Genomic DNA, 25,542 nt, shown 5'->3' with positions numbered 1-25,542 from the left:
AGCAAACCAGCAAGCTTCATGGTATATAAAATTCAACGTCTCTTAAATTCTAATCTGAAAATCATTCTCGGTGCACTCAAACTAATCCTCACTGTTCCGTCACGCTACCGGACACGCGGGTTTTTCACCGCCAACGTATGAAAAACGTGAACGTATGATGACATGAAAGTAAGCATAAAAACATATGCTGACTTACCACGCAGCACACAGATCCAAACACACACGCGTCTGCGCCTTGAAATATCAAGTCCAGAAGAAGCAGGAGTACTTCCGGTATACGAAATTGACGCTTTCAAAATAATAAAAAATGACTCCTTAGACTAGACGAACAATATTTGTGTTTACATTATGGCAGCACACGACAAAGGTGACATTTGCAAATGGGAACATGTTGATAAAAAATCTGGTCTATACGATTGTTAGCCTATTTTAATTATATTATGTTATTATTTATTTAAGGCACAAACTGGAGTGGTGCTTTTTTGAATTTATTCCAAGTCTGTTAATACAGATTTGTTTTTATTATGAAATCAAACGTGGCTGATTTCCTTTTATATTGTGGCTTACTTACTGCAGCCCATGAGGGCTCAGTTCAAATAATCTACACCTGTACAGGGCAATTTTAAGACTCTGCTAGCTCTCTGTGCCAAACCGACCATGCTGAATGGAAGACTGCATATTTTTTAAATTTTGTCTCTATATAATCTTTTATAAATGATATGCCCAAATGTACAGGTTATCTTTTAAGGTTCTAAGGCATTCTGTAACAGTCACCCTAATACATGCAGACATGCAAACAGATAATGGAAGTTCAAAATTAGTAAAATTGCATAAACATCTTGAATTAAAATTCAGTCCAAAGACATGGGACTGTAGGGGGAAGCTGGAGTACCCGGACAGAACCCACGCAGCACGGGGAGAACATGAAAACACCACACAGAAAGGTCCCAGCCAGGTGGTGAAATCAAACTCAGGACTTTCTTGCTCTGAGGCAACAGTGCCACCATCCCAACTAAAGCCATTTTTTTAAACCAATATCTGTACTTCTAGTATTTACATTTTAAAAATGGACTCATTATTTTTGCTTTAATGGATTTGGGTCGAGTTATTATTTCCTCACTTTGAGGCTTTAAACATCAAAACAATTCGAGCCTAAACAATAACACATGAAAGGAAATTCTGTTCCTTTATTAATCATGTTGCATAAAAAGAGACGACGTGTGCCAAAGTCACGGGTTAAAGGTGGGGATGTGGGGGTTTTTGTTGTTGTTTTTGCCATAACACCGGAGTGAAGTTGCCCCCCACCCAACTGTTTCAAATCAAACAAAATTTGTCTCAGTCAATTGTGCTACGCTTGTGCTGCAAATGTTTTTGTTAGTGCCGCAATCATTTTAAAGATATTATTTAAAGTTTTTAGAGGTCATCCAAGGTCAACAAGCCCCTTTGTGAAAAGGTTGTGATGATTGACCTTTTGACCTTTAAACTTCCAATAATAAATTCTTTAAAACAAAAGCAGCACAAATGAAAATTTTAGCAGCTCAAATGTAGCACAAATGCATGACATCAATTTTGTTTGATTTGAGTATTGTTGGGGCCCTGGTTGACCTTGGATGACCTCTAGAAACTTTTATTAGTATCTTTAAAATGATAGTGGCACAAACCAGCACAAATGTTTGACACTAGAAAAGGTGGAGGGCTAACTTCACTCATGTCTCTGGAACAACTGCAGGTGTCTGTAAGTTGCAGTGTTTCAGCATCTAGCTAGCCCTACTGAAGAGAAGGGAGTATAAAACTGGTGTCAAGCCAGCCCCAACTTAGTTTTGAGTATGTATATTAGTGTATATTAAGTTTTATGGTAAGAGATGTGGAGACCTGATTTCAAAACAAAAGCCAACTTTGTTTGAATTCAGCTTCAACATTAACACATTCAGTCCATAATAACAAATATTAATTAGTGTTGTTTTCACACTTTAATGCTGGATCCACAGGATACACCCAGTACTCTAGTAGTACCTTAGCCAATATCAAGGCAGTCCTTTTTTGGATTTCAAAGTAAAAGCCCTCTGAACTTTCCTTTCTGAGCTACTCTTTCGAGAATTTCAGAATGCTGTAAAAAGGAAAATTCTAATTTCACTCTAGAACAACAGCGTACACCCTCACAGGGCTACCATGTCCGTGTCAAGTAAGTCTGGTTGTGCATTTCAAAGTAAGAGCCCTTTGAATTTGCCTGTATATGCACAACTTCTCAAATGAATTGAGGACACTGTTAAAAGGTAAATTGCTGTTTCCACAGGCTAATTGCAGTATATGTTGACACTATAGACCCTCCCGGTGGCATTTCAGAGTAAAACCCCTTTGAATTTGCTTGGATATGAGCTTTTTTTTTTAATTAAGTAAGGGTGCTGTTAAAAGAAAAATTACTGTTTCTACAGTACGTTGAGTTCATGTCAACCATACAAGTCCTTACAGTGGTACCATGTCAATCTGAAGTCAGTCTGATTTTGCATTTCAGAGTAAATGCTCTTTGACTTTGTCTGTGTGACCTTACTTTTCAGTGACTTCAGAATGCTGTTAAAAGGAAAATCCCTGTTCTTATGGAATAATTCCACTTTAAATCCATAACATACTGCCTCAAAGCTGCACACTGTCAAAATCAAGTCTTTCTGGTCTTGGATTTAAAAATAATTCCCTTTGTAAATGTTTTTATATGCAGTTTGGTTTCTTTATTCAGAATGATATTACTATGAATTATAAGATACTAGCAATTTCAACTTGATTTTACTTCACCTTTTATGATTTGATTCAGTCATAATCAAATGATTCTGATTTTGTATTTCAAAATGAAAACCTTCTGATATATTTAATATCAAAAGCACTCAGGTCATGTGACAGGGAAGAACTGATGAGTATCAAACATATTTAAGGGTAAAGGTACTGAAATTTAACAACTGATACAACAGAAGACTGGAGCTCAATTGGCAGTTAAAAAGCATGAAGGATGTGTGGAAAGGAATGAAGATAATTACTGTGACTAAGGTGAGAGGCAGTCAGTCAGCAGCCTGAAGAGAGAGAAATGAGGTGAACAATTTTTTCAGCTGGTTCAGTTTGCAACTCTACTGGCTCTTCCACCCCACACTCTGGCCTCCAAACATCACTAATGTCTTTGATTATTCCCTGAGTAAACTTTGTGGCTTTAAACCTGCAAGGAAGGCTACAGGTTATGGTGGTATCAACCACAGGGCTCTGCTGACTCACCTACAGTTTCTTGCAAAAGTACTGGGCCCCCTTGAACTTTTCCACATTTTGTCACATTACAGCCACAAACATGAATCAATTTTATTGGAATTCCACGTGAAAGACCAACACAAAGTGGTGTACACGTGAGAAGTGGAACGAAAATCATACATGATTCCAAAACGTTTTTACAAATAAATAACTGAAAAGTGGGGTGTGCGTAATTATTCAGCCCCCTGAGTCAATACTTTGTAGAAACACCTTTTGCTGCAATTACAGCTGCCAGTGTTTTAGGGTATGTCTCTACCAGCTTTGCACATCTACAGACTGAAATCCTTGCCCATTCTTCTTTGCAAAACAGCTCCAGCTCAGTCAGATTAGATGGACAGCGTTTGTGAACAGCAGTTTTCAGATCTTGCCACAGATTCTCGATTGGATTTAGACACCAGACAGGTCAGGGATAAAGTTATTGAGAAATTTAAAGCAGGCTTAGGCTACAAAAAGATTTCCCAAGCCTTGAACATCCCATGGAGCACTGTTCAAGCGAGCATTCAGAAATGGAAGGAGTATGGCACAACTGTAAACCTATCAAGACAAGGCCGTCCACCTAAACTCACAGGCCGAACAAGGACAGCGCTGATCAGAAATGCAGCCAAGAGGCCCATGGTGACTCAGGACGAGCTGCAGAGATCTACAGCTCAGGTGGGGGAATCTGTCCATAGGACAACTATTAGTGGTGCACTGCACAAAGTTGGCCTTTATGGAAGAGTGGCAAGAAGAAAGCCATTGTTAACAGAAAACCATAAGAAGTCCCATTTGCAGTTTGCCACAAGCCATGTGGGGGACACAGCAAACATGTGGAAGAAGGTGCTCTGGTCTTTTTGGCCAAAATGCAAAACGCTATGTGTGGCAGAAAACTAACACTGCACATCACTCTGAACACACCATCCCCATTGTCAAATATGGTGGTGGCAGCATCATGCTCTGGGGGGGCTTCTCTTCAGCAGGGACAGGGAAGCTGGTCAGAGTTGATGGGAAGATGGATGGAGCCAAATACAGAGCAATCTTGGAAGAAAACCTCTTGGAGTCTGCAAAAGACTTGAGACTGGGGCGGAGCTTCACCTTCCAGCAGGACAACGACCCTAAACACAAAGCCAGGGCAACAATGGAACGGTTTAAAACAAAACACATCCATGTGTTAGAACAGCCCAGTCAAAGTCCAGATCTAAATCCAATCGAGAATCTGTGGCAAGATCTGAAAACTGCTGTTCGCAAACACTGTCCATCTAATCTGACTGAGCTGGAGCTGTTTTTCAAAGAAGAATGGGCAAAGATTTCAGTCTGTAGATGTGCAAAGCTGGTAGAGACATACGCTAAAAGACTTGCAGCTGTAATTGCAGCAAAAGGTGTTTCTACAAAGTATTGACTCAGGGGGCTGAATAATTACGCACACCCCACTTTTCAGTTATTTATTTGTAAAAACGTTTTGGAATCATGTGTGATTTTCGTTCCACTTCTCACGTGTACACCACTTTGTGTTGGTCTTTCACGTGGAATTCCAATAAAATTGATTCATGTTTGTGGCTGTAATGTGACAAAATGTGGAAAAGTTCAAGGGGCCCAATACTTTTGCAAGCCACTGTAGTTGTCTGTCATCTTGAGTAACATTTACAACCTGTTTCTGAAGCAGGAGAAGACACTGCTGTTATGGAACATATTTTGTCTGGTTCCTGTATTGATGAAGTCAACACCATCAGTGTTTAAGAACTATCAACCAACTGCCATCATGTGTGATAAAGGACGATAAAGGACAGGATGAGAGCATGGTGTCTATCTGGGTGTCCATGCTGAAAACTGGATGAACTGGAAGACCAACACAGTAACAATATACAAAAATAGGAAAATGATTTTCATTGCTATAGTATGTTGTGTTTAAATTATTGCATTATCCATGCTGAAGTTGGGCTTATACTTTGAAATTAAATATCAGATTGACTTGACATTGACATAATACCCCTGTGAGGGTGTTAACTTTTCTATGGATTGCAATCAGCCTGTGGAAACAGGAATTTTCTTTTTTACAGAATTCTGAAGTTGTTGAAAGACTAAGTCAAAAAGGAAAAGTCAAAGGGCTTTTACTTTAAAGTCCAAAAGATGACGGCCTAGATATTGATAAGGTACTATTAGAGGGTGTGTCCTGTGGATCTAACGTGTGGAAACAAGACTAACTAATATTTGTTATTATGAGCTAAATGTGTTAATGCTGAAGCTGAAGTCAATCAATGCTGGCCTATGTTTTTAAATCAGATCTTGCTTATAATAATAAGAAACAATCGTATTTTGTAAAAAATGACACATTAGTTAAACAGCTTCAGGACCTGAACAGGTCATTTTGAAATGCTCTGACATCATGTTAATCATGATACATTTGCAGTGTTACACTTAAAAAAATTGTGGTGTCTTCAAAGTCTGAAAAGAAAATAATAATTTTCTGTGTTTTTATTAACTTCTTGTTTTCTTTTACATACATCAAAGACTAAAGACATTTTTAAGCACTTAAAACCTTCCACTCAGTGAGGGTCCAGCCCTCAGTGTAACCGTACTACATTAAACTCAGAGTTTTATGTGAGACAGGTGTGGCTGGATGAACTGTACAGTTAGTCTCCAACAATAATTTACAAAAACATTATTTGACAGTCACTTTAGGCTAAGGCGGGCATGTTTTTGGTGTCTCGTGTGTCAGCGTGCTACTGGCTCTCAACTAACAGCAACAGGCCACCAGTGTGCTGACCGTGGTGCTGAAACAAAAACTGAGTTTACAGTGAGGTCTGAGCTCCTGAGGTTTACAAAGCAACATGCAGAGGTCTTTGAGAGGAACTTAATGAGGAACTTATGGAACTTTGTTTATTTCGGAATAAAAATATGCTTAATAATAAAGCGAAATATATTCTTTTTTTTCTTGCCAAATCTGCATTTCTGGCTAAAAATAGACAAGATGTGTTTCTATATTTAGATCACTGTAACACACGATCTTGTCTCACACAGTTTGTGGGATCTACAGTCCCCATTTGTGGTTTATCTCCCGTATATGAATAGGACAGTTTCGGCAGACCACACATTCTGTAATTAGAGGGTTGCATACTGACATACTGTAAATGTCACCTTATAAGCGTACATATGTGGTAAACCTCACGCTCCCTTCTGAGTGTTTTTCAGCATGGGGAAGTACTGTGTGTAGTGGGAGTAAGGGTTGCTAGAAGGGTAGACAAGGAGGAAAGAAAGGAGAGAGAGAGAGGAAGGAAGGAGGGAGAAAAAAGAGAGATTCGCGTCATCCTAACACGCAATCATTGGTGGGAGAGGAGGAGGAGAGTCCCTGCACTCTTACTGCAAAGGGTTTCCTGCAGTGCTAGAAAAGGGTTCTTTAGCCCTGCATTCATTCATTTAAATCCAGCCTGTGTGTTTTAGATTTCTCCCTTTATATAAGAATTTTGATTCATAATCTTTCTGTCACTGTATTTTTTCTTTTCTGTTCTGTATGAGAAAGCCTGGAAATAACAATGGAAGAAACAGCATCGCTTAGATTTGGAGCCATGGAAGGTGTAAATAGCTCTCATTGTTTACTTGAAGATCCAAACATGATTAACATGCTACTGTAAAGCAGTTATTATATCATAAACATCGTTTAAAAAAACATATTTCTGCCTGCATGCATTGTAATACAATTGTATCTTTGCTGAAGTCCCTTGGTGTAAGCTGTAAATTTGATGTTATGTGTGCTACATAAACTGTATACTGAAAATGGATGAAATGTGAATCCAGTGCACAAATGCCTCCAAACTAAATTCTTTCTGACAGCCAGCAGCGGGCAACTCATTTGGTGGGAAAGAAGTCTGGTTGTATGGGGGTCCACAGGAAAATAGCTGTTTTCTGGATCCTCAGTTTTTTGACCCTCAATTAAAGCTCCTTAATGAAATATGAAATGTATCCTAATTAAGTCTAAATGTGGTTTAAACTCTTGAAACAGACAACAAGAATAAATTAAGAGCTACATATAATTATATAGTAATATGTAATAATAGTGTAATAAGCGTAAGATTAGCCCCAACCTCGACTCACTTTTTTAGATAGTTTCCTTCAAAATATCCCGAAGCTACCTTGTTTTTTCTCCCACATTTTAATTATGATTATGAACCGGTATGTAGTGAAAAATACACCAGGACTTTTTGTTTTAAAACACAACGCTACGAATAAAAGGATTCGTGTTTGGATGCAGTCACGCGGCGTTAAACCCGCACAGTGGACCCTTAAAGGAACCCTTTATTTCCCGTGTGTGCTATAGACAGCCGTGAGCGCGCATCTTAACGGTGAGTGGAGCCCCCATTCTCAAATGAGGGCTGCGCACTCCCGCCGTAAGAGGAGTGAACGCGCTCGAGGGGCTGCGGTCCCATTGACTGTTTCGTCTCCCTGACAGCAGCATCAGCGGCGGCGCTGGAAAACAAGAAGTCGCCGCCTCGCCCCGCAGCCAAACAGCCGGCCCCGGCTCACCGAGCGAAGACCTGAGCCGCCTTTGGGGGACCCCCACCCCCCCGCTCCCCCCTCCTCCTCCTCCACCTCCTCCTCCTCTCTGCCCGGCCTGAAGGAAGGAAAAGAGGTCCTCCTCCCGCGAGTCATCATCCCGAGCGAGCGAGCGAGCGACCGCCGGAGACATGGGCTCCCCGTGAAACGGAGGCGGTGGAGGGGAGAGGCGGGCGGGCGGGCGGTGGGAGGGGGGAGAAGACAGCGGAGCAGCAAGAGGGAGAAGGAGCGGCTAAAACCGGGAACCAAAGCGCCACATCCACCGCTACCACCACCACCACCTCTACTACTACTACTACTACTACCGCAGCTAGCGCCGAGCCCGCTGCCGCCGCCGCCCTGGGTGCCCCCCGCCACCGTCATGGGAACACCGCATCAGATGCTCCAACCGCCGCTTTGTCCGTGGGCCATGTCGTGATCCGTGGGCTCCGCCAGCGGGTTTTCTATCCGTGATCCCGACAGAGGCTAGGAGGGAAGAGGAGGAGGAAGAGGAGGAGGTGGGAGAGAGGGAAGAGGAAGGGGGCAAGGTGGTGGTGGTGGTGGCGGCGGCGGCGGGGAAGATGTTTGCCTCGGTGGGCCCTCGGGGCGGCCCGCGCCCACCCGTCGCCCCGGCCATCCCGGAGCCGGACCTCAGTCACCTGACGGAGGACGAGAGGAAGATCATCATGGCTGTGCTGGCTCGGCAGCGGGAGGAAGAGGCGAAAGAGGAGGCCATGTTAAAGTAAGAGAGTGTGTGTGTGTGTGTGTGTGTGAGAGAGAGAGAGAGAGAGAGAGAGGAAGACTAGACCTGGGCAGTTTCCATTCTGAAGTCCATGAAAGTCTGCTCTGTATGGACACAATGTGACAGCTGCAGGACCCGTGCTGCAGGACTCCACTGTATGTGATCATGTATGCATGTGTGTATGTGTGTGTGTACATCCTGCAGGTCCCTCCACACACTCACTCACAGGCCCACGTAGCCTGCAGCTCTGTGCCGGAGGAACCTCATAGGCTTTAGTCCATGCATGTCCAGTTCACAGATTTGGAACGCTCCCGTGGGCAGGCCCGTTGGATGTGAGGGCTCAGGTGTAACTTGTTAGGGGAGGGAAGAAGAAGAAGGGAAGGGGTGTGTCACCCAGCAGCAGCAGCAGCATCCTCCCAGATGAATCATACACATTTCTCTTCTGCACTTCTTTCCTTGAGATTGTCATCGTCACCCAACGCCACTGCCCGAGTCAGGTGGAAAGTATTTGTACTTCCCCTGAAATATTTCAGCAGGAAATTGCAGGAGGCTCAGTGAAGCCTGGCGCTGAGAATAGTAAAGCCCTCCCTGTTGGCTTTTATCTGTGCAGCATCCATCTCAACAGCTGCTGTTCTCAGCTCTGGGGTGCGGTTGAGCCTTTCCCAGCCTTATGCACTGTATGTAGGCCAGTGCTCTTGCAGCAGACATCACACAGGCTGTTAAAGAAACAGTGGGCCTCTAGCAGGGAAGGGAAAGGTGCCTGTGTCATGTTATTTTGAATCAAGAGTGACTTACATCGCTGTGTGTATCCTACCTCTTCTCTCCCACATTAAATGGAGAAAAGTCTGCTCCAGTTTGTTGCAGCAATCGGCGCAGGAACGAACCTATATGTTCACCCCCCCTCCACCATCCCCCACACTCCTTACCCCCCACCCCCAGGACCAGAAAATGCATCAAGTTTAAGCGACCCCTTTTCTCATGTTTTCTGCACGTTATGCACGGGAGCCGCACGCATGCATGTACAAAGAAAGGCAGAACGACCCACCTAAGAGAGGCGCTCCTCAAGCTTTACGTCCCTGTTCTATTTTAAGCCCTCTGTGCAGAACGATGGCCCAGCACTGGAACGGAAGATCGATTCATTGCTTCTAAAGAAGGAAATGTCCAGTATATAGCTGCGGCCCTAAGTGGTTATGCATCATTTTCAGTGATGTATTAAAGAGCTGTGGATTCACTCATGTCATAGTGAGGAAGCTGCGGATAAGGCTGTCAGCACACACATGTCCAAGCCTATATAGGCTTCAGCACTGTTTCCTCTCACCAGTGTTTGGATTGAGTTAGCAAAGCAGTGTGTATGTGTGTGTGTGTGTGTGTGTGTGTGTGTTTGTGTGTGTATGTTCGTACGAATGGGTCTGCACTGAAAAGCTGCACTGGTTGGTTGACTAATACATGTGTGCTAAGTGTACCAGGAGTAGGGAAGTGTGGGCTGTAATGAACAGAGGCAGAGAATACGCTCCACTTACGAGCTGTTTAAGATATACTCACATCAGTTTACTTTCTATTAATGCGCATATGTTCACAGTGCATGCGTGCAAACCTCACTTTAAAGCCACAGCAATAATGGGCATGATTTGTATTCTGCTTTCAATGATCTGAGGTAGAAAAATGGAAATCGAAAGCAATAATAATTTCAATAATCGATGAGTGGTGTCTCTGGCCACACTGGTTTAAATTCAATATAAAGGCATGTCATAATAGTACAAATGTGTGCATTTTATCCAGTGTTAAGCAGAAACTCCATGGCCATTACCCATTAAAACGGGGTTGCTGCTGGTGACCCGTCTAGGTGTAGAGTTATTGTTGGCTTCAAAGCCACATGCTGAATTGTACAAAGTCTCATACTTCCATTTTGGTATTACAGTTTTTCTTCTAGAAGCTTTTTCATTTCACTGTTCCATCCATCCATTTTCTCAAACATTGTCCAATTCAGAGTTGCCAGTTCTAGCTGTGATTGGGCAAGACCTGGGGTACACTCCTGACAAGTCACCAGACTATGGGAGGACTTTGGCTGCTCCAAACAGAAAAAAACATCAACTTAACTCAAATCCTAGAACCATTGCCTGATGGGTGTACAATGTTGAAGTACTGTATGATAAAGGTTCCTCAAATTGATAACTTATTTTTCTATTTTTATAGAGGGTTCCATGTGTTACTTGTCTCACCTTGAAGACAAAACACAGAGGAAATACCAGAAGCTCAAATAGATAAAGAATCTTTTGTACTATACATATGTGATATGTGCTCAAATTTGACTGCTGACCTGGTTAGAGTTAGTTAGACAAGCACCTCTTATGGAATTTCTGCTTGTCTGGCATATGTACGCCTTTAACAGAGGAACCGTGCATATATGAGAGTTTATTTGAACTGTAACACCTTCTAGAAACACATCTTCTAGCTTCTGAAGATGTGCTTGTTTAGCCTGTGCCTAAGATACAGCTTAGTAGTTCTAACCGTCATGTAGGCTATGAGGATGCTGAACTTTGCCTTTTGTATGATTGACAAATAAGTTGTAGTTTCATATAATATTGAATCTATTACTGTACCAAATATTAGGCTGTGATTTTACGCTAACACAGTGGAATCTTTAACATGAAATATTCAGCCTTGATGCTTGCTATGATGAATTACACAACCCAAGGATGTTTCGCTATGAGTTTTGTACCACGTACAAAGTAAAACAGTACTTTTTTTTACCCCCTTTTTTGAAAGAATTGTCATATTATACATCGGGGTAACCCAAGGTTCTCGAAGCTACCTTTACTGTCAGTGTATAAGCACTTAAACTGTCAGTAGAAGAGATATCTCGATTCCTGATGTGCCAAAAATGTCTCATAATGAACGAGCAGGGTACCCACGGTATTGACAATAAAAAGAAACGTCTTCTGTTTTAGACAGCGTGGGTGTTGGCGGGGAATTCTCTCTTGAGTTCCCTCTGTGATCAGACTGATCAGAGCCTGCTGTTCATGTTTATGGATGAGATGGTTTTGAATCACACTGTGGATGTGTCAGTGGACATACTGAAAGCATGTCAGTGTTGTCTAAGGCCCGTCATCGATGCCTAGCGGTATCCCGATTGTTCCCAAGATAAAAAGTGTTGATTCGAACCTGTTTCAAGCAGATTTCTGCTAAAACTGAACAAGTAAAATTGAAAAAATAAAATTGAATAAGGGACAGCACGGTGGCACGGTGGTTAGCACTGTTGCCGCACAGCAAGAAGGTCCTGAGTTCAGTTCCGCCATCAGGCCGGGGTCTTTCTGTGTGGAGTTTGCATGTTCTCCCCATGTTTGCGTGGGTTCCCTCCAGGTACTCCAGCTTCCTCCCACAGTCCAAAGACATGCAGTTTGTGGGGATAGGTTAATTGGTTAATCCAAATTGCCCATAGGTGTGAGTGTGAACGCGAATGGTTTTCTGCGACAGACTGGCGACCTGTCCAGGGTATACCCCGCCTCTCGTCCTATGACAGCTGGGATAGGCTCCAGAAAAGGATAAGTGGAAGCGGATGGATGAAAATTGAATAAGGACTGAGAAAACAATGCCAGGACACAAAGTTTTATGTAGATAACAAGATAATTATTGACATTACAAGCTAGCATGTAATGTACCAAAATGAACCAATATGTAACTGAATTCTGGACTAATTGTTATGCTTAGATGTTTCAGCTTATAGGAGAGAAACATTAAGACAGGTCTGCCATGCTTTGTCAGACAGTAGGATTCAGGGCAGATGCCTTGTAGAAGTTATAAAGGGATAGACGTGAACTTAACCCTAGCCTTTACCCCAAGGCTGTCACTGGTGACTTGTTCAATGTTAGAAGGACGAAGCACATAAATCAAACAAAATCATAGCAAAACGCTGGACTAACGGCACTTTTCTAACTTTGTGTTTTTCAGAGAAGAAAAGCCTATCCAAGCCAGAACAGTGAACCTGGTTGGACAGAAGAAACCCCCGCAGCAAAACGACGTCCGGTGAGTGCCAACAGCTACTCTTTAACCACCAGGTCAATACCACCCCATCGATGCGGAACTGGCCCTAAGTTGCTAAAAATGCGAGCTAATATTTGCTTTTGCGTCACTTTAGCATCAAGTCGCCTTTCTGGCCTCAATCTCCAATCGAGACGGTGTTTCTCATGTTTGTTGTGAAATTCAGTTTTACACCTCAGATGAATCAGCGGTATTAAAGATAAACACGCACGATGGTGATTATTTTTTGCAAGTGTGACTCAAGCCATTATTATGCAATTTGCATAATACCTTAAGTGGAACAGAAATACACGGCACGTCATTTAGACGTTTAGATTTATTTTCTATGTTTATTAAACTTTTATTTTAGCATTCTGTGTCTCTAAGACACACACAAACAGACCAATTGCTGTCTGTCATCTGTCAGGCGGCAACCTACAGAGCTTCCGCTGTAAAGAAGGACATGGTTGGTCTGATGAGTCCAGTCCAGAGCCTGAGTCATTAGAGACTAGCTGATGTTATCTTCCTCCTCCGTAGAGTGGCTGGTTAAAGGCTGGATTCAGATGCTCTGTGTGTCTCACAATTTGCTCGTCTCTTCTGCCAAAACTGCTCGTCTGGAGGAATGACTTCTATCATGCGGTTGTGTGACTTTCGCGTCATCTTCCTCTCACATGTTCGAACAGATTTATGCAACATGAGGCATCATTTTCCTTTAGAAAAAACCCACCTAAGATCCTTAAATCCAAGTTTCAAAAGCAAATGGGATTTATGTTTCGTTTTCTTGCCTTCTAAAATCAGATGCAATGTAACAATTTTTTTGATTTTGATGCAGATTTCTGAATTTATACAATCTTTGGCATTTCAAACTTAGTGATGGCAGAAAAAAACTTCCGGTTTCATTAGAAAAACCTGAAGATTGTCAGGGAGAGTATAGTGATTTGATTTCGTCCATATCTTAAATGCTTAGTAATCCTCTTGTTGTTTTAGCTGATATAATCTCTGCTGTCTAGTAACCTATAAGTGTTCAGTCTTTTTTATGGACTTGTCAGCTAGCTGTGATCCCTGTACTCTTCTGTTGAGCTGTGACGTTGAGGTCACAAAGCGCTGGGGGTTATGGGAAATGATGCCTCCTAAAGACTGCTAAAAAGCTGAATTAGCAGCAATGTCTCACCTGAAAGGCTTTATCGTTTCCTTTAGAATGAATGGAAATGTCAGTGGAGTATCTAAACTAGGTTTTGTTCTAGTCATGTTTACTCACTAGCTTTGTTGGTGGAAGCTGGTGCTGTACACAAACTTTTAGGATGGATGCATGCTTCTGAAGACACATAAAACAGTTTTAGGTAGAGATGAAGAATGAAAAGAAGAAACTGTTATGCTCACCTACTATGTAACATAGAGAAGGTAAGCACTGTCCCTTAGCTAGCATAATGCAGCTTTCTACCTGGAAAACATTCTCCCTATATACAGTCAAGCTAACTGGCTGTTAGCTGTTTGGTGGCTGCTTGCTAAGTGAAAATGAGGTCTCTTCCAGTTAGTTATTTTTTTCTTTTAACTCTGTTTTATATTTCATTCACTGTAAAAGAGGATACAGCAATCTAATAATACCTTCTTCTATAATAATCAGTCTCTCTTCTCTGTCAAAGGTTAGCATGATCATATATTGCACTAAAGCTAAACTTCAAACCAAAGATCTTTATCACACTTGCACTTTAATTTAGTATTCATAATTATTATAGTAATATATTATTAGTATTCAATCACTTGTAACTACGAATCACTATATTTTTGTTAGCTTAGATTTATAGTTTGGCTCATACTAGATTTATTGGGCTGATGTCTAGACCCATTTTTTGGGAATTAAGATTTCTGATTAAGATACATATCTATAGAGATCAGCCTGTATTCTTTACATAATACACCATATGGACAACAGCTTGGGAAACCTACACATTAGTCCTGCAGGAGCCATGGAAACCCATGCCACGAGGCTTCTGGTGCACAGTTTTTATGCTAACCTTAACACAGGAGGTTTGTACCTGTGCAGGTATAGGAGCTGATCGCTGGTTTCCTTTATGCACTGTGGGCCTTAGCACTCAGTGACCCCGCTCTGTGATGTTACGTGAGTTCATGGCTGAGTGGTTGTGGTTCTAAAATGTTTTCACTTTGTAAAAATACCACTTACATCAAGGAAACATCATGGGATCATGGACTCTCTATTATGGGGAAAGAAATTTCACAAACTGACTTGTTGCAGGAATGGTATTCTATTACAGTACCATGCTCGAATTCAGTTTTTTAGATGTTGTCCAATACTTTTGTCTATCTTTTACGTATGCAGTTTCAGCATAGTGTACATATAAAAGAAAAAAACACTTGAACTAGACTGAAAGAATCCAGTGTCATGTTACTGTGTGGGACATTTTGCTGACATGGTTTGGGTCCATTTGTCCCCTTAGAGGAGGGATGTCAAACTCATTTTACATTGTGGGCCACGTACAGCCCACTTTGATCTCTAGTGGGCTGGATCAGTGAAACTCCCCCTTTCGATAAGTGTAAAGAAGTATAACTACACACTTAATCATAATGTATACTTTATTGATCCCCGTTGGGAAATTCCTCTCTGCATTTAGCCCGAGGAGCAGTGTGTACGGATGGTACCTTGCTTAGCTGTAATCAAACCCCCGACCTTTCGATCATGGGGCCACCACTATACCACTATACCTACTGAGCTATCCCTGACCCGATACCTGAGACATCTTAATATTATTATACAGAAAAAGTTCTAGTAGTGCATTGGCCAGAATAACCTATTATTATTATTAAATAGAAACATTTTGTTAATTCACTAAAAATTCATTTTTTCTATGTGGCCCCATTGTAAAAAACTGAAATTTCTATAGTAGATAGTGAAAAACAGGAACTTTCCTGTCATTTCAGTGTTAAGCTATTACTTATTTACTTTTGTGTCATACAAATGGTCATGGGGAAGGTCTTTATTAGTAGCAAAAGCTGTTCCACCTTTAAAAATACAGTTAAAAGTCCAAAACGTATGCCCTCTTTCAAAATCTAATCTAGTGGGCCAGATTTGGGGTCTTTGCCGGGCTGATTTTGGCCCCCGGGCCCTATGTTTGATACCCCAGCTTTAGGGGAAAAAGCCACTGCAAATCAAAATAAAGTTTTTTGGGGTGATCACCGTTATCCTATGACAATAAGACATTTTTATCCCAATGGAGTGGTCTCCTAGAATAACACTACACCCATTTTTTAGGTATATGGGTCACTGAATGGTTTGATTAGTGTCAAAATCATCAGATCTCAATCCAGTGTATAATGATTGGAGATTTTAGATAGACATGTCAAAAGATATGTAAGCTGTCTTCCTGTTCTATAGCTATATAACCAGAATACAATTTGAGCCCATTAAGACAGTTGAGTCGAGTCTCCTTGAGTCACACTCATTGGCCAAGGCTCATTCAGACTCGATTCAATATACTGTAAGTTTACTCACCCAGCGTTATCTCAGGATGGTGGTGGATTAGATGAGACCTCTTACTCATAGCATTCCCACAGTATTTTGATTTATTTAATAAAATATCAATATTTGGTGTCCCTGTATTGCTGCAGAAATTATTGTGAGATATACAGTACCGATTGTTTCTTCCACCCCTTGTGTCAGGTTTTAATTAACGGACTCAGGCGCAGACCGGGACTCTTTACAGGGTTTACAAATTTATTTACACAACGACACCAGGTGATGCTATTTACAACGTGCTGGAGGGAGGGGAGGGGGGTCCAGGGTTCCGGGGTATGTGAGGGGAAAGACGGGAAGCTGACGCCCTCCAAAGGCTCTCTGTCTCTTCACTCCCCACACTGGGTAAACACAATCCACTCACTCGTCCACGGGATGACAGGCAGGCAGGGAAAGGTCCGGGAAAGATCTGTACACAGAAATTTCAGTTAGAGGCGAACAGACGGAACGATCTCACAGATTCAGATTCACAAACTACTGAGCGACTGACGCTGATAGCTCAACGATCCAGCGACGAGTGACACAGTGCTGCTGTCTTAAATCGGCCTTGTGATCATCCCGATAGGCAGCAGGTGCGTGGGCCAGGGGCGGGAGCCCAAAATGAGCACCGCCCCGGCAGGTGAGAGAGAGAGAGAGAGAGAGAGAGAGAGAGAGAGAGAGAAAACACATGTTGCCTAATACAGGATCAGCTGGTGAGGCACAGGGACCATGACACCTTGTCAGTACTTTTCAATAGAAATGATATATTGTCAGGCTGAGCTTTCATCTATAGGGTGAAGGTCCTTTTGTTCAGTATATCATTAAATGTTTTCATGGCATACCTACAAACAGTGCTTATCAGTAAAGTTACTTCTTCCTGCCGTCTTTATTCCAACTTTGGAATAAAGTACTGCAAATTATTTTGTCGTAGTATTTTGTTGGTTTCTTAAGGAAGTGAAAGTCAAAACTCAACATTAACCAGTAGAATAATGTTCAGCTTTTCAATAGGCATCCTTTAGTTAAAACAGTACAAAGTTGTGAAAAACTGAACACAATCTATTATTAAAAAAGTCAATTATGAGTTTGATCCAGGATTGTATGAAGGAACGTCTGTTTTCTGAGCTTGTGCAGTCGTTTGTTGGCGAATATGATAATAAGGCAATCCAAGTACGCCAGAACCTTGAACCTTGATCATAATACTCGTATCAATCAATTATCTAGGAAACTCCAATGGTTCTGTATTGACTAACGTTGCAAAAATGAAACTTTCATGTGTAGATTTATTGTGTGAAATATACTTTGGGCTTTAGCGTTGCCAGCAAAGCCTATTTACTTCTACATACTTGTAAATTGAACACTCCAGTTCATTAGCAAGCTTTCCAGCAAACATCCTACTGAGAGTGCAGGTGGTTAGAGGTTAGCTTTCTCCGAAATAACCCTTCCCATCTCATCTCCAATTAGTGGGAATTGGATGCTTGATGGGTTGGTCAGAAACAATTCTTTATAATGGAACTGCTCAGTGATCATCTTTCCACCGCTGCGTGTGTGTCTGTGTGTGTGTGTTTTAAAGTCTGCTTATTTGATCAATAGTCGTTAATACAGACCTGAATTGCCAGTGCTGCTTTAAAAACACTCTTTGATGTCATACAAGGACCCCCGTCTTCGTTGGTTATTTGTGGACTGAAAACCGGGTTTCCATGCATTCCTGTTTGCAGTGACGTCTGCAGCCAGAAATTGTTTGTTTTTTTGCCACACAATGATCAAAGGATAAAGCTTGTTTATGTGCTATTTGCACTGTATGTGTGTTGGAGTGTGTGTGAGTGTGTCGCTGGATCAGAAAGTGAGGTGGGATTACAGAGTAAGTCAGCTGGAGCACATCTGCTTTTCTGAGGAATCCCACAATATGACCCTCATTTTTAACATTATACAATCTGCGCTTATCTGGTTAGTGTTCCCAACGCAATTCCTGTGAACACCAGACGTTACAGTCACTTTTCCTTCAGCCTTTCATGGGGCACTGAACTGGGATAGAGACAATATCATGTCTGTAAAGCAACCACTGGAATAACTGCTGAGCTACTATAAGCATACATGTAATTTCTGAGATTTGGTTAAATTTAAATAAAAATGCATTGGGCAGACACCACCTAGCAGCGTCTGGGCTACAAAAATGAACAAAATGTGAAAATGTCAAAAACTTCACTTCCTAGATTGGCCACTTGAGGCACCTTAGAGTTAAAATACCAACAAAAACAACAATTACGTTACACCCTGGTATGAGTAAATGATACTTTCATCTTTCATAACAACTTTAGGTTGTTGGATTATTTTTTAACCCGTCCACCTGGATAGTGGTAAGACTTAAACTCAGAGCTGTGCTTTCATTTACAGGTGTGGTGATGGAGCTGTGGCCAATCACTGTATGTCTCAGCTTTTAATCTTTACTGTGATCGATAATCTCTCCTTAGCTGTAACTGGCTTGTGATAGGATAAAGTTTTTAATTCCTATCCAAACACTAGGCTGCACTTGGGTTGAATTTATAGTAGTAGTATAGCTTAACATTACTTAAAAATTATCTTTTCCAAAACAGATCAATAGTTTTGCATTTTCCTCTTTGCTAACATAGTGTCAGTAATATTTAGCTGTAGCTAAATAGCTACAGCAAGAGAAATTAAAAGAGTGCGTCTAGCACAGTCAGTCTAAAGACCCTAGATAACATGGTACCTGGTTTGAGATGAGATGAGATGGGATAGCCTTTATTTGTCAGTTGCAGGTCTTTTGCCCACAACCGAGATGACAGACCTTACCGACCGTACATACAATACACAAACATCACATTGGGGAGACAGGTCAGGCTAGGTAGCGAGGACAAAAAACATTGAAATGTGTAACACAGAAGGATAATACAGGAATGCACAGATATCAACACACCATAGCACAATAAACACAGACAGCAACATGGGAAAGTGTTCCAGTGTGTACATCTGATCTGGGACCGCTGCAATCTTTTGACTGCGCCTCCAACTGACCCGATGTCCACATCAGAGGGGAGGTAAGCGTTGGAGGTGGCGTTGGATCCGGGGTAGGGAGGGTGATGCGTCAGTGAGTGCTTATCAGTATCAGTATATGTTAGAGCTGGGCGATAGAACGATAACGATATGTATCGCGATATAACTTTTACTCGATAGAGAAATTAAACTATCGCGATAGACTTCGCCGCTCTTGTCCTCTTAAAAAAAAAAAAAAAAAAAGGTCAGCCAATCCAAATTAAGTAGCGCAGAGCCGAACCAATCCCAGCCGCAGCGTCACGTCGCGTGACTTGTTACGTACAGCACAAGTGCCAAGCCGCACGTGTGTTTGTTTGGGAAGCAGCCAGCCACCGTACCGCCCGGGTAATGGAGGAAATGAGTGTGCCGACTAGAAAAATCAACCGAGCGTGACCAAAGAGAAAACAGATGATGGTTCCAATGCCGGAGAGATTGTCGAACGGAAGAGCCATAGAAGTTCCGTAGTGTGAAGGTATTTTGGCTATTTCAAGTCTGACAAAAAACAGAGTAGCGTGCACTGTAAATTGTGCCGAAAGCAAGTCTGGAAATACAATAAACTGGTGCATGCGTCACACTGTGCGCCACGTTATTGTTTCGGTGAAATGAATTTCTACAATACTGTTAATTGTACTCTCTGCAGTGTTTAAATGCTTACATATACACACAGTTACTGTCCCTCCACACATACGACTCGGTTCTGCTTCTATGCCGCAGCTTTGTTTACTTTTTCCCACCGAGGCTTCTAGACTTCTGATTGGCCAACATTTCTGCACGGTTAGGAATCTAGCGCCACCTGCTGCTTTGGCATGTTCATAGCAGCGTTTTCCTTCATTTCTGCCTTTACGTGTGGACGGGATTATTTTTTAAAACGAAAACGGAAAATCTCCGTTTTCAAAAATACCCGTGTACGTGTGGACGTAGCCTCAGTCTCTGACTGGAAGCGCTAATTCGTCATTCGGCTTTTGTCAGACTAAAGTAACTGTTAAAACTGTTTGAAAAGCTCAGCTATACAACAAGGAGAGATTGAGAATTTCCTTTTAGTTCTCAGTTTATTTGATATTGACAAAAGTTAGTCAGTTTTGTCTGTTCTTCTGTAAAACAAACTAAGATTTATTTTTAGAATTAATATTTTGTTTCTAAGTGGAATTGACAATTTAGTCTGTTTCGTTTGTTCTATTTTGAAACTTAAACGCTTTAGCAGCTGCCTTTTGTGTAGTTTGCAATATTTGCCTTTATTTATCTGAAAAAGTCTCATGTTCCTTAAGTACATCTCCCCTGTTGAACTTATTATGGGAAATAAATATTTAAATAAAAACAAGCTGCTGATTATTTCACATTTTACTTGTGAGCAACGGCACATTTAAATCTTACAAATATAGTTATTTGGCTTATATCGTGATAGATATCGTTATCGACTGAAATGAAAAAAACATATCGTGATATGAAAAAATCTCATATCGCCCAGCTCTAGTATATGTATGTGTGTACGTGTCCATAGTTCAGCTGAGACAGTGTCCTTCGCCCCGCCAGGCTAAGTAAACAGTCTTCCAGCCAACCCAGGTGGCCTTGCATGGAATGGGAAGGAACAGACTCAACACAGTCGTTATCAGGGAGTTTTTGTTCGGCTCCGGCCTTGAGCCCACAGCTGGCGCCGAAGGGGTAGCTGGATTATGATGGTAATTTTTCTTTTGCGACAACTCATGAGAATTTCAAAGCTGTTCTTTAACACTCCGACACTGGTCAATCAAAAGTTTGTAACCTTTGAAGTCTTTTTAGCTTATTGTACCTTATCATAGTGGCTAATAAGCTGGTCACCTACTGACCAAGTTGAGCTAGCATTGTTAGCCAGAAAGATAAAATCTTATGAACAGCATCTATTGCCAATTAGCAGCATATAAGGTGTCTCAGCTGTGGAATCTTGTTGGCTGTTAGGTAAATATGTGTCTGGTGAAGTTGGCAGAAAATGATTGTTTAATTAATTAACATTATGGTATGGTGCTCCATTCTTTTGATCAACTCGATATGAGCTGATCAACTAGTTATTAAGTACACCTCAGTGTAGTGTTTACTCACTGAGAATGGTAATTCTTAAGAATTTAGAGATTGTGATTCTCTTATCGATTCTCATTGGCTCATTTGCATTGCAAAGTGTGTGCATGTTGGAGGAATTCCCCCTTTTTGTTGTGATCAGAGTGGAGTGGATGTATTACACATATTACACAGAACACTTTCCTTAAAAGTAATTTAGTTTGTTACTCCCAGGAGACAGTAATTCATTACACTACTCAATACATTACTTTTGCATTTCTTTATAAAATGACCTGAAACACATTGTTTTATAATTAGCATTTAACAATTTAAGCCAACAGGCTAGAGGCCTACACTAACACAAATCCCTATCCTAATGAGGACATATGATCTTTCTGTTAGCATTTAGTTTTGAATACAAAGCAAAGATGGAAATCAGCACAAAGAGACTTTAAAGCCATCGCCACGGTGATTTACTATAGAAAAATGAGCAGGTAGAAATGGAGGCTACAGTCTGACTGCTCATCCATTTGTTACCTGTTGAAGTTCAGGGTCTGACTGCTGGGCTGGGGTCAGCATTCACTCAGCTTTAACATCACTCTGGGTTCCTGGCTAGTTTAGCCTTAGCATGCTGTCTGTGCAGGTGCCGAACTATAATCAGCTGATTGTAGCTCAAGTACAAGTGAAACCGATAAGCGGAATCGTTAGGCAAACAGACTACTGGGAAGTGTTTCTATACAAGAACTGCTTCTGGATTGACATCCCTATAACTCACAGAAATATTGTAAAAACCGTAGGGAGCAAACCTGGCTCGTGATTGTCAGTTTATGCCAAACGTTTGTCAGGTTGATTAGCTCAGTAGTCACAGCAATAGACTTCTGGTGAGCTGCTGGTTGAGCTGCTGGTAATCTGGAAGCTTTGTGAGAAAAAACATTTTATTCTAGACTTGAATACTGTCCACTTTTTCAGTTAATCTCATGGCTTCGTTTTCAATCTATAAAAAAAAAAACCCTTAAAAAATAAAACCAGGAGTTGTAGCGTTTTCTCTGTCTGTATGGGAACAAGTAACCCTTCATCTGTAGTTAATCACCATATGCAGGGCTTTCATCCAGTTATCTTACTATTGTCACAATGTACGTCAGTAAAGAACTTGTGTTATTTTCAATGAGTATGTTTTGTTTTATTAATATTTTATCATATTTTGCGCAGTGACCTGTGTTTATTAGAATACTAATTTGCCAAAATTAATTATCTTAATAATTACTCAGGCTTTTATGAAATTGAATTTCAACCTTTTTTTGTGTAAAGTTATTGAAATAATTACATGACATTTGGAAGTATAGCCTTCATAATATTGATTGATTATTGTCTCTGTTTAGGGTTGACACTTTTTTGGACTGTTCCCATAGTCCAAAAATCTTCATCGCTCCCCCAGAGCTAATGTCGAGGCAGCATGGATGTACTGCGGTGTAAGGATGTTTACACCTCACATCAACAAATGCAGTTGGCCAGGTGTCCCCTGATGGCAGGGTACCATGGCAATGGCCCAGCAGCCCCATAGTAACCTCGGTGAGCCCTGGGATTGGCGAGGAGTCACTTCCTTACTCCCTACAGGGATTGGCAGTTATCCTGGTCTTCCCGCAAGTCTCTGCTTCAGCGGGGATCTGGAAGGGACCTGACACACGCTCACATTTCTGTACGTGTGAGAGGTTTCCATGCGTACTGAATAAGACTCACAGTGAGCATCAGATACGTGAATGGTTTTGACTGGAGGTTGCTATACAGACATCAGCAGAAAGGATTGAAATGATATGATATGATTAGCGTGACTCAAACAAAGATGTTCAAGCGTGTAGCTTAGTGTTGCACTAAAGAACGTTTTTTGTCATGAACACAAATATGAACCCTTTTTCTAAAACATCACGCATGGACCATGCACATGTGCTTTTTGGAGGGTCCATTCGTGGTTTTCAAGGGGACTAAACTTCATTGTTTTTCTCAGTGACAATCCGTTGATTGTCACTGAGAAACAGTCAACTTATTTGCCCTTAAACCAGTCGCCACCTTTAAGACGTAAAAAAGCAGCAGAGAAATTTAGTGAAGAAACAGCTAGAAAAATCACAATGCAAAGGGAAGAGAAGCTTCTGGAGGCAGCAAAATAACTTGCGTTGTGCAAGGGTGCTGGGTCAAAATTTCTCTGAATTGTTACTGGAGGAATAAGGCTTGTACAGATCAGTTCTGAATCTGTTTGAGATTTAAATATACCCTACCCTTGGACGCCACAGCGACTCATCTGCCTCCACCTCACCGTATTCTCTGTGCGCCTCTGTCACGCCAACCCTCTGTATATCCTCCTTCACTACATCCATGATTCTCCTCTGTAGTCTTTTCATCCTGCCCAGCAGCTCCTTATTCAACATCCTTTTCTAATATATCCACTAGTTTCTGTTTTAGTGTGTTTGGTATTTAGTTTTACTTCGTGTCCCTCCCAGCTACATAATTCACCAAACTTAAAAGTCAAAACTCAAAAGGCTAGCTCAAAGACTCAAAGACAAATTTTCTCATTCCTTCCAGTTTTCAACCAGCCGCCCAGCCCCTCCCTCAAAAAAGTTTACGAATCAAAACCATCGCCCAAAAACCAAGATATAAAAGAACCTGCATCCTGTCACTTTTGTACACCACGACAAATATTTGCACACTGTTGTCCTTTTATATTTATATGTATATGCATATTTATACCTTTATCCCTATATTTGTCTATTTATCTTAATATTTATCTATCAATATCTCTTTTTCTACACTCATTTTATATAAGTGCTTGATGTTTGTTGTATATTTGCTGCTATGACAACTTAATTTCCCTCTGGGGTTAATAAAGTTTCTCTAATTCTGATACTGAAACTGTGGTTTCAGAGAATGATTGCACCCTCAGAAGCAGGGTTTCCAACTCTAAAGACAATCCAACAACCACCTTAATTGGGAAAGACCAAAATAGATTAAAAAAATAATAATTTAGGGTTAGGGGTAGGGTCACAGATGATGGTTTAGACCTTAGAAGATCTCAGAAGATCCAATTCCTAAGTATTACTTTATTATTCTACATGCAGCGATATGTACCGGTATTCTGAACATAAAATCAAAGTAGTAATTATAAACTGAAGGGCTGCAAAGTTTGCTGGTCACTTTATCTCACCCTCTGCTCTTTCTGTCAGGTAACTGGGCAAAATCTACCTTCCTGTTTTCTGCTACGTGTTGTGTTGGCAAATTTTATAGGACTTACTAAAACTGCGTTAGAAGCCATCTTTTTTTTCTTCTTCTTTGGGCTGCTACCTTCACCACAGCCGCCTCTTTCCAGGCCTGGACCAATCAGGTATGGAATCACTGTGATCTCCATATCATACCGTTCACTGTAATACCGGTATAATGTTGGGCAACGATAAGAAAATAAAATATCGTGATAGAATTTGGGTAAAACACACATGCGCAGTGCCTTTGTTTTCATACACACATGGTGGAAAAAGCATGGCAGCGACGAAGAATGAGGGCGAAAGCGTATTGCTGAATGAAACGGATGAACCAGAATTGGTTTGTAAAAATGTGAAAACTTCAGTGTGGAACTGGTTTAGCTTTCGTCCGTCAGATACACAACAAAGCACTATTTTTGGTAGAGCATGCTAGCGGGCCGTCGTTATTACCGTGTTTTTTGGAAAATACACTTAAAATCAATCCTTTGACTTTTCTGAAAATCGACAGAGCCCCTTATAATCCCGTGTGCCTTATGTATGAGTTCTGGTTGTGTTTACTGACCTCGAAACGATTTTATGTACACGGCGCTCGAAAATCTGTCAAATGTTTTAGTACGACTTTGCTGAGCTACGACGCCGCACCGCTTGATGGATTGTCGGAGCATTACGGCTATCGTAGGCAGGAGCCTCGCGGAGTGATACGTACTGTGCTTCAACATAATATTACCGTATTGTGTGTGTATAAGCTCTTTAAGTTTTGTGGATATTATACATGGTTATGCTGAGGATATGTCGGCCAGTTTCCACTGGAAATGCCTTTTGGTTAAACTGTCAGCAAGAACTTTTGCACTGTTACATTTTTATATAACTTTAATGCACATAAAAACAGCTGCTTGTTCAAGTGAAAATACATTGATGGGTTTTTTTTTTGCACTAATAAAGTTGTGGAGTTGTAAAGTAATTTGTCTAGTGTCAATTATATCATCGGTTATATCGTTATCGCAAATTTTCAAATATATATCGTGATAAATATTTTTGGTCACATCGCCCTGGTCTATCTCCATGTTTGGACTGCCAAACCTTTTACACAGGATGCCCTTCCTGGCACGACCCTCCAAATTTTTCAATGCTTGGGAGCAACACAACGATTACGCAGGCTCATGTAT

The 25,542-nt window shown here is 41.2% G+C and overlaps 2 protein-coding genes across 13 annotated transcripts in view; one reads left to right on the top strand and one right to left on the bottom strand.

Annotated features, from left to right (window-relative positions):
* Positions 1-317, bottom strand: part of asrgl1 (asparaginase and isoaspartyl peptidase 1) — a 30,492-nt gene extending 30,175 nt beyond the window's left edge. Inside the window, exon 1 of one of the 4 annotated variants that reach the window (XM_026189817.2) lies at positions 197-317. The gene's annotated coding sequence lies outside the window, so the exon portion shown is untranslated. The remainder of the gene's footprint in view (positions 1-196) is intronic. The other 3 variants (XM_026189818.2, XM_026189819.2, XM_080288035.1) reach the window with 3 other exon arrangements.
* A 7,666-nt stretch (positions 318-7,983) lies between these two features.
* Positions 7,984-25,542, top strand: part of rims1a (regulating synaptic membrane exocytosis 1a) — a 117,756-nt gene continuing 100,197 nt past the window's right edge. For 8 of the 9 annotated variants that reach the window (XM_080288029.1, XM_026190751.2, XM_080288028.1 and 5 more), the window contains exons 1-2: positions 7,984-8,530; positions 12,479-12,553. In XM_080288029.1, coding sequence (XP_080144155.1) covers positions 8,370-8,530; positions 12,479-12,553 — 236 coding nt within the window. In that variant the 5' untranslated portion in view covers positions 7,984-8,369. The remainder of the gene's footprint in view (positions 8,531-12,478; positions 12,554-25,542) is intronic. The other variant, XM_026190749.2, reaches the window with a different exon arrangement.

Source organism: Astatotilapia calliptera, chromosome 13, assembly GCF_964374335.1.
Source record: "Astatotilapia calliptera chromosome 13, fAstCal68.1, whole genome shotgun sequence".
Taxonomy (NCBI): Eukaryota; Metazoa; Chordata; class Actinopteri; order Cichliformes; family Cichlidae; genus Astatotilapia; species Astatotilapia calliptera.
The sequence above is the reverse complement of the archived record's forward strand: the minus strand, read 5'-3'. Positions and strand labels throughout refer to the sequence as shown.